General features: G+C 39.0%; 1 protein-coding gene across 1 annotated transcript; it reads right to left on the bottom strand.

Moving 5' to 3' along the window:
• Nucleotides 1-4,475: 4,475 nt before the first annotated feature.
• On the bottom strand, nucleotides 4,476-9,397 carry tnnc1a (troponin C type 1a (slow)). Its single transcript, XM_053482987.1, has 6 exons — nucleotides 9,317-9,397; nucleotides 7,124-7,154; nucleotides 6,460-6,606; nucleotides 5,412-5,526; nucleotides 5,168-5,304; nucleotides 4,476-4,638 (listed from the first exon to the last, which is right to left on the bottom strand). Exons 1-6 carry the CDS (start codon nucleotides 9,338-9,340, stop codon nucleotides 4,607-4,609), a joined length of 486 nt encoding a protein of 161 aa, XP_053338962.1. The 5' UTR covers nucleotides 9,341-9,397; the 3' UTR covers nucleotides 4,476-4,606.
• Between the last annotated feature and the right edge of the window lie 584 nt (nucleotides 9,398-9,981).

Raw genomic sequence — 9,981 nt, forward strand, 5'->3', positions numbered from 1 at the left:
CACTAACTGGGTTAAAGATGTGACGATCAGAGCGGAAGAGAAACGCTGAGGCCTGAGTCAATGAGAGAGAAAATAAAGAAAACACACAAACAACACATTGAAATGAATCAAAAGTAAAGAGCTTAATGGTTTTAAAGCTTTCTTTTCCATTTTTGCATTGAATCTCATTTAGTTACAAAGCAACTAAGTCCGGTGTGTAAAGAGAGAAACACAGAAGATTTAATCACATCTCTGATCAACACACAAGACTGAGATCAATCACACTCTATAAATTCCAGGCCTTTATTTCATTAGCTTTGGTTATTTTTTTTTATGTAAACATGTAACTATATTTTTATGCTAACTTTAAACATAATAACAAAATTGCTAAATAAATATTATTATTATTATAATAATAATAATAAAAAAATTTAAATATATATAAAATATATATATATATATATAAAAAAAAAAATATATATATATATATATATATATATATATATATATATTGTACTAATGACCTCTTCTGGCCCACTTGCAGTACCTGTATACTCTCAGACTTTGGGAAACACCGGTATAAGGAATATAAAAGATATGAATATGAGAATTTGAGATGAGAATCTGAGAAACAGAATGAGTATCAGAATAAAATGCAGCGGAGTGAAGTGTGTGTCCTTCAGCCTGATCTGCTGATAGCTATCTGCCATTGCACATGACACTTTGACACTTTAAAACATTTTAAAACTTATATATATATATATATATATATATATATATATATATATATATATATATATATTTCCCCCCCATATTCCAATATTCTATATTTTGTGATATGTCCTTATTTGTACAGTTTGTTTATTTTACTAGTTACATTTATTTTCCTTTGTATTTTATTTCTTTTTATTAATATTTATTCCTTATATATAGTTTTTTATTTTCTTTTTAAGGTCACCGGCGGTCGTATAAACATTTCACTGCATATCGTACTGTGTATGACTGTGTGTGTGACAAATAAAATTTGAATTTGAATTTGAAGTTAAACTGCCAAAATATGGTTAATATTAATAAATAGGGGAAAATATTGGAGTTTTGCCTTTTCCTCAGTTCCTTGGAGAACAGTGTGAAGACCTTCAGATGTCTAAGGAGGTAAAGACACTGAGGACGTTCTTCACCATGGGTTTGAGCATGACAGGTCCTGTGTGATGTGATCACTGAGGTACCAGGGAATGTCGACTCCCTTCACTGGAGCTCCTGTTGGTCACATGGTGCTGGTAGCTTCACTCCTGCTTTGTGTTGAAGTTCACCATCGCAACCTCCTCCTCAAGGTCCTCACGGGTCTAACAGTGTCATTAGTAAACATGATGTTGGAGGTGGAGTTGGTTGTGGCCACGCCGTCATGAGTGTACAGTGAGTGCAGCAGGGGGTTTAGGACACACCCCTGGGGTCTCCAGTGCTGAGGGTGAGGGACGGTGAGGTGTGTCTGCTCATCTGTTCTGTGTGTGTCTGCCAGGAGGTGTGTGACGGTGGTATTAGTTGAGCGACTGTGGATGGTATGTGTAGTGAGTTCAGTGTGTCAGGTAATGAAGAGGTGATGAAGTCTCTGATCAGCCTTTCACACCTGAGTTCAGATCTACAGGTTAAAGGTCACTAAGGCAGGCAGGTTGGAGTTTCTTCAGGACAGGAACATTAATACACTCTTTAGAGCCTGTGAGGATCTCCGACTGCTCCAGGGAGAGGGCGAATATCACAGAGAACACCAGACATGACCTGAGATACCTTCTGGTCCTACTGCTGCCTTCCTGGTGTTCAGGCTCCTGAAGTCTTTCCTCAGGTCAAGTGTTTCCTGCCCAGACGCTCTCTGCATGCATGCTGCAGTTATGCTGATAGCGCTGTTAGCTCCTTTTGGGACGTTGCCTGCAACCTTAAAGCAGGGCTGACTGGGACTGAGTAACTGAAAGTTTCCCCAATATCTGTGGGACAGTAGGGACACCAAGACTCACTATCGGAAGTGGGAACTTCAGTGTCAAGTTGGAGCTACATTGGTCGAGGCACTGACGCCACCACTGCATGTCAAATTGAGTCTTATATAGACTAGACTTATTGAGTCTGTATTAAGGTTGAGGTAGTAGAGGTGATGGATGGCCCCAACGTGTCTCATCATCTGATCATCCCAATAAATTCAGGAAGAAGATGGTCTTTAAATGCTCTTTCTGAGGACAATATCATGAGAAAATCTCATGAGAGACTAGGTTTAGGGTCTACTGCAATTTTTTTACTAATTACAAATTATTTTTTTTTTTTTGTAAAGCTTTACTGTAAATAAATGTTCATATTGATTTAGATTATTTTAACTTTATTTGAATAAGTAAAGTAGAAGTAAAGAATAAGCGTTTTTTTTACTTTTGAGGCATAAACAATGATGAAATATATATATATATATATATATAGTATCACATACAACACAGAATATAAACCCGTGTTCCAAGCTGTTATTGTGGCAATTACCCTGATTGTGTCCATCACACCTGTGGTGACCAGTGTCTAATGGTTTTGCTGGTTTCTTAATGTTGACTGGCTCCTGATCCATGTGTGTGTGTGAGAGAGAGAGAGAGGTTTGGTTAAGGTCATATCTGAGTGTAAAGGATGTTTTAATTTAACGCAGGTCACATGCAGGCTTCTGACTCAGGGCAGTTTGAAGAAAAAGAGGAAGAGGCTTCAGAGTGAAATGACTCACAGCCAAGCTTACATAACTCACCCCTTAACCTCACTCTTCCTCTCCCTCACCCCCTCCCCCTCACCCCCCCTCTTTCAGACTTTATTTATAGACAACGTTAACCGCTAACCCGCGTGTCTGTAGTGTTCCCTCCGTGTATATGAGTGAGGTGTAGTAATGGAGAGTCGCCGGGTCGTCACCCTGAGATATAAAATGATACGACACCTCATAGGGTCTGACAAAGACACGGCTCCATGTCAGTAAACCACACCTCCAAAAAGTCACATGACCACCAATTAACAAAAGGTCCGCCCTCCTCTACGCCAAACATTTATTGTCAGTTGGAAAACAGAAGAGTGTTATGAAAAAAAAAGGTTCCATAAAAAAAAGAAAGAAAAATGTGTCATGTCTCACGACTTCAAGGGCAAAAGTTTGTACACCCTTAGAACAAAATAACCAAAGTTTTATTTTATTTCATTTGTTATGTAATTCCGAGGTCAGGGTCAGGGCTTCTGTTTTTATTTTCAAGCACATCCACACTTACTGGTATTATTTTGTATCTAAATTCTAAAATAGAGCCGCATTCTGCTTTTTCTCCTTCCAGAAATGTGGGGGGTACAAACTTATAAAGTTATATTCTGCTTTATTTTAGTCAGTGGTCGACCAAAATGTAAACTTAGAGACCCAGATAATCCGAGTGGGTGATGAGACACTGAGCTGTAGGACTGATGCGCTCTATTTTTATCCAGCTTAATGCAGCACAAAGCACAAAGAATCAGAATAACTTGATATAAAACCTGCAGCGTGGCGTTATCGTCCCCGAGGGGCGTCGGGAATCCTCTCAGGTGGAGTTTAGACTTGGATTTCACAGCGACGTGTGTGTGTGTGTGTGTGTGCATCATTAAGTTAAATGGGGGGGGGGGGGGGTATCCACATCGGTGATGTCATTAGATTAGCCTTCAAACGCGAGGCTCGGGGGGGTCGGCCATAAATAACTACTCAATCCATGTGTTGTGTAACCAAACACACACACACACACACACACACATTAGGAACCAGGTTATTTTTTTTGTGCATTCACGGTATGAAATTTAAAAATGAACATCGGTGGTGAGATGAAGCAGAGTTTTCGTTACCGTCCTGAAGCTGATTATATTTCATGACTCCATGTGTGTTTTTCCTCTTATACCAACACAGCAATTTATCAATTCGGAGAGTTTTCAGTTTACATTTATTTCACCGTGCAAAAGTGATCTCACATCACACTGATTCAGGATGAGTTCCTGATCACATTCCTTCTGTGGAGTTGAGGTTCAGCTCCGTCCTTCCAGGGTTTAATAATGTCTCGGACAGATCTTTTATCTGCTCACTTGCTTTCTTTGCTTACAAGCTCGTCTGAAACAGTTACTCTAAACTCAGCTTGTCGTGTTACTCAGGAACATCAAATGAGCCAATGTAGTGTGGTGTAAAGTGTAAATGTGTTTTATTTCATATTTGAGCTCTTGTTTGAGATCAAAAATGTAAAAGTGTGATAAAATGAGCTGATTTATTTCCCAGACATTCTGTTTATTATTCTTTATGTTCTTTCGGCCTCCAGGAGAAATGAGCTGATGAGCTGAACACATCTGGAGTTTCAGCAGCGAATATACACTCCTGAGTGTCCAACGTCCTGAGGGGAGACTGTGAGATTTACACACTCACGCAAATTAAAAAACCCTAAAGATCTTCTCTTTCTCTCACACACACACACACACACACACACACACACACACACACAGAGGTTTTGCCCATTTTATGTACACATGTGAACGTTTCATCATAAGCGTTACGTCACTGATGTTACATTGACTGTTAAATTCTCACTGCTGGACGCCGATGCTCGGCTCGTCCTGTCTGCACCATCACACTCTACTCCACACCTTTCATGAAGTCCATAAACTCTGAAACGCATAAAAATAGACAGATAGATAAATGTAAAAAAATAATAAATACACACATGCAAACAGACTACACACATCTTTATTACACATCGTGCTCACTATCTTTATGGAATATTTTATGTTAATATTATGTGAATGGAAAAGCACCAAAATTTAGATTTTAATTTCCAAGTCTACGTTATCTTTTTTGCAAACATAAAATATCTTATATTATATTATACTAATATATTAAAAGTGCATAAATTCTTTGAGGCACAAAATGCTACATGAGGACAAACATAGATACATAAATAAAGAATGAAAGAAAGATTAGACTGAAGTACATGATCAAAAACAACAGGGTATAAAATAACGAGGAGTGTTACTAATTAAACCCTAATTAAAACTGTGATGTCATAGTGGACGTCTTACAGCACTGTTGGACAAAGTGTTATGACTGTTGTTCATGTGGCTCATACAAACTCTGTTCCGAGTGTGAATTATAGAAGCTGAAACACACACACACACACACACACACACACACTCTCACCATCATAGTCGATTCTCCCGTCGTTATTTCTGTCTCCGTCATGCATCAGCTCGTCGATGTCGTCCTCAGTGATGGTCTCTCCCGTCTCCTCCAACATCATCTTCAGCTCCTCCAGGTCTATATAACCATCTTCATTCCTGCCACACACACACACACACACACACGCACAGCACTCTGAGTGTTCAGGTTGTTCAGATGAGACGCTGGATCAGTGTTAAACCCGACGTGGTAGAGTCGAGCGAACCTGTCGAACATGCGGAAGAGTTCAGCCAGTTCCTCCTCGGACTTCCCTTTACTGTCGTCTTTCATACACCTCACCATCATCACCAGGAACTCCTCAAAGTCCACCGTCCCGCTGCCTGAGCCAACAGACACAGAGTTAATCAGACACAGTGTACACTCGAACCCTGATCAGGATTTAGTTATGGGTGAGATAATGCGGGCGGAGTTCTGAACCGTTTCAAATAATCTAAAACCAGTCTGCACTCCAGCAAGGTGAACTGGTTTAGTCTCAATTGTTAGTTGATGGGGTTGGAGATGACAGGTGATCTAGTGATGCTCAAGGTCAAAAAAAGGAGAGAAGTGTGTGAAGGATAAAGGTGTACAGATGTGTATGCAGATGTGTCTTGTCTTGACGAGTGTAATGTGTGTGTACTTCAGTGTAACAGGTATATATTTATTATGCTACGTTGCTGTGTTGCTCATAACGCTGGATATCATTTCACACAATAGTGTCCGAGTCCTGCAGCAAGACCTCCCACACGTCCAGCAGCCTGTGACTCTGTCACGTTTCTGTGAGCGTCCTGAACTCCTGAGATCCGTCAGGGGAGACCAGCGGAATGTGTTAAACTTAATCTTAATCTTAAACTTAAACTTAAAGTCTGCTGAGATCGGGTATCTCCTGTGATTAATTGAGGTTTCTTTGGTGCTCATGTCTAATATACTGTAAGGATAATTTTTCATTAGTTTTTTTGTTTTGTTTGCAAAATGTCTGAACATTAAACATTTGAGCAACTTAGCGGAGACCGTGGCACACTGTGGTGGAGCTGGTTAGACTTTATGTTTTTACGTCTTTCTCTTTATTTAAAAGTGATCTGTATAAAGTACTCAACTAATCTCAGTGGTGTTTTCTCTCGTCCAGACAAAAACGGCACGCTTCACATCAATCACATGATTAGTGTCTGATCATTTCAATCTTCTCATATTATGGTCTGATCCTCTCACTGCAGCGTCCAATCAGGGCTCAGTATAGCTCAATGTGTGTGTGTGTGTGTGTGTGTGTGTGTGTTTACCGTCCTCGTCCACTTCGTCGATCATCTCGTGCAGCTCCTCGGGGGTGGGGTTTTGTCCCAGCATCCTCATCACTTTCCCCAGCTCCTTGGTGCTGATGCAGCCGTCCTCCGCGTCCTGCACGAAGATGTCGAAGGCGGCGCGGAACTCTAAGGGGTCAGCGCAAAGTTACCCCGGGGTACATAAGTATCAGCCCCCCCCACACACACCTTAAACACTTGATAGTGAACTGGATTAAACACTTTTATTTAGATTTAGTCAGAGTAAAAAGTAAAGTTTATACGTTTAGATTCTCAAATATAAGGTTTGAGATATTTTAATAATTTGCTCTTTGCTGTGTGTGTAGGCAAGTTCTCCAGCACACACACTTACATTACACACAGATCGACTCCAACAGATCACATGACCTCTGATGAGATCTTTTACAGGCTTCACAGTGAAGGGGGAGTAAATACTTATGCACTGATGTGTTTTGTTTTTTTGCAGATAGATTTTGCAAACTGTATTAGAGTTTAGTAAAGATGCTCAAACATGGGAGCAGAAAGTACGGCTTTAAATTCAGTCCTGATGATTTACAGCGGATTAAAGTTTAAAGCTTCTGGATTAATTTTAATCCACTTTCAGTTAATCCACATTAAAACTTTATAGGTTTTACTGGTTACTCACCATTTTTCTGCTCATCTGTGAGCTGCTCAACCTGTAACGATCAGAATAAACAATAAATCACATCTTCAGGTATCACACACACACACACACACACACACACACACACACACACACACACCAGTGTTCACATTTAGTTTCAGAGAGAAGTCTTATAATCTGTTACTCTGTGATCACATGTCCCTCTGTCCCAGAGGGCGTGGCCCTGATGGGCGTGGCCCTGGCAGGTGTTTTATTATAGTTCAGATGTAAACAAACATAAAGAGCTGAACACAAATAAAATACCACCTGACCCTGTGTAAAGCTCAGGTGTGTGATTTAAACATTACACACTCAACTTTATTCTCAGATTCTCGAGATTAGCAAAGTGTGCTAACTGTATTAGCCTCATACACTCACCCGACACACCAGTGGTCTCGGACATGCCCTTAAAAGCTTTATTTTTCCTAACGTCTCTCTACACACACACTAAGAGCTCACATATGGTAAGACATGATGGAATCACATTTAGAGATTTTCCTTCCTTTATTGGGTCAAACATATTGAGAAACGTCGCACCCTGTCCACCTCGGGCTCGGTGCGAGGACGCGCTGAGATCGATTGGGTTTGATTGGAACATAACTTTCTCGTGTGAACAGGATCAGTGGAATCTTTTATTTATTTTCATTCAATCTCGTTCACACAGAAACGTCCCTGAGATTAAAAGCTCTGAAACTTCCTAAAAGATGTTTAAAATAAATCCATAAATACATCACGGCTTTTTGACAGAACAGTAAAGCTGTAATGGAGCAGACCACCTGCTGACATCACATCTTCTGATAAAAAAATATTAATGACCTACAGACCGAGAAACACATTCACTTCATTAATAAAACACACACACACACAGATAGTGCAGGAATTTGTAGAGTTTTTATCAAAAGCTCGGCTGATTTCCAGATTTAGCCGGGAACGCGGTGTGACGTGTCGGTGTGAGTCAGAGCAGGACCCGCGGCGCTAAGAGGCTTTTATCAGAGCTGATAAGTGTGAATATATTTAAACACAACTCCAGCACGTGTGCAAAATAAACTACTGTTTAATAAATCTTACAGTATTCATCTCCACATCATCAAAGTTTGAACCCTTAATCGAGTGAAGAACCGCGTCCGGTAACTTAACACTTATTACAAGTAGCAGCTTCAGAACCTCACGAAAATTTTTTTTATTTGTTTAAAAAAAGTGTTTTTGCATTTTTGTACATTTTTATGTTTCTTTACTTATTATATATGCACATATTTATTCATTATTCACTATTAAATGTATTATACAATTTATGGAGAAAAGAAATCCTAGACACGTGAGAAGAACCTTATACAGTAACTTCAATGAGCTTAAGTTACAACAAGATACAAGTTACAACATAAAATCAAAAAAAGTAAAAAAAAAACTTTCACTTTTTAAAATTTCTAGATAGTTGAATTTCTAGATATTTTACTGAGCGCTCAGTACACAGTGTGACGTCAGAGCTCGTAACTCAACTGCAATAACATTATTATTATTTTTATTATTATTATTATTCTAAACAATTGATCTAATTCTCCTGGTTACTCTCAGTAAGCACAAAAGCTTTGAAGTTTTCGATACAATTTTTAATAATGATTTATTTCATACTTCACTTTATTATTTTTTTTCTATAATAATTAAATTATTCAGTTATCTCTGTTTATTACTTTTATTACCTATTTTTTATTTTGAGTTACTTTCCTAATTTTTAATTAAACAGAGCGTACTTGACTTGACTTGACATGAAGATGAAATTGATAATGACGATAATGATTGTAATTCATTTTATTTATAGATACATTTTTACATGTCTGTATAATTAAGAAGTAAGAAAGTAACTCAAAATAAACAATAGGTAATTCTTATATTTATTATAAATAATTTTTCACTGCCTCGTAACTGCACCGTCGTCTCTATGAACGCTGTACACCACTTTACATTTCTCCAAAAGACGTAACATTTCGAGAAACATTTTAAGAAGGTTTTCAGTTTTGTTGAAGTTTCTCATTTGATGGAGAAAATTAAAATTCATAAACACAGACTTTTAGCATTAAGTGCAGAAGTCTATTGTGATTATTAACATTAATAACGTGAATAAACACTCCGCGTGCTGTAATAAAGGCATAAACTCAGTGTTCACGTGTACAGACTCACCGCTGCTTTGTAGATGTCGTTCATGGCGCTGAGGAACGTGCAGCAGACAGGCGGCAGGCTTCCAGGGCCTCAGTGGAGATCAGGATGTGTGTATGACCTCAGTGGGCTTTATAGCAGCAGATAAAAACGAGCCACGCCCACTGCCCATGTCCCAGAATCCTGTCCACATGACGTCTGTCCATCAGGATCACACACTCGCTCCCTCTCTGATAAAGCAACGCTGATTAGAGAAAGTGAAGCGGAGGTGGAGGTCTAATCTCAGTGAAACACACCACACACTCCACATTCCAGCAGAACGGGAGCAGAGGAACAGCAGAGGAACAGCAGAGGTCAGGAAGGTCAGGAAGGAACTAATTTAGGATAAATGATACTGGAGCTGCTCATGATAATGTTTGGCAGTTTGTGGAAATTAATAATAAACAGAGATTTTAGGCTGCAGAACCGATCATGTTGTAACTACAGCAGACCGTCTGCTTCTGTGCATTAGTGTCATTTCTGACACCAATTTCCACGACAAAATAAACCTCCTGTGCATTTAAACCTGAGGTGTGTGTGTGTGTGTGTATGTGTGTGATGAGTGACAAAAACATTAAAGGTTTCTTCTAGAACTTCTTCTATGTTAGCTAAAAATATACAAATATTAGGCAATAAAGAAAAATTGAGAT

Source organism: Clarias gariepinus, chromosome 22, assembly GCF_024256425.1.
Source record: "Clarias gariepinus isolate MV-2021 ecotype Netherlands chromosome 22, CGAR_prim_01v2, whole genome shotgun sequence".
NCBI lineage: Eukaryota > Metazoa > Chordata > Actinopteri > Siluriformes > Clariidae > Clarias > Clarias gariepinus.

Coding starts and splice junctions, on each gene's coding strand:
- tnnc1a (XM_053482987.1), bottom strand. CDS start 9,340: ATGAACGACATCTACAAAGCAGCG. Junction 5,527..6,459: donor CGACGAAGTGGACGAGGACG/GTAAACACACAC, acceptor CTGTTGGCTCAG/GCAGCGGGACGGTGGACTTT. Junction 4,639..5,167: donor CGGGAGAATCGACTATGATG/GTGAGAGTGTGT, acceptor TATGCGTTTCAG/AGTTTATGGACTTCATGAAA.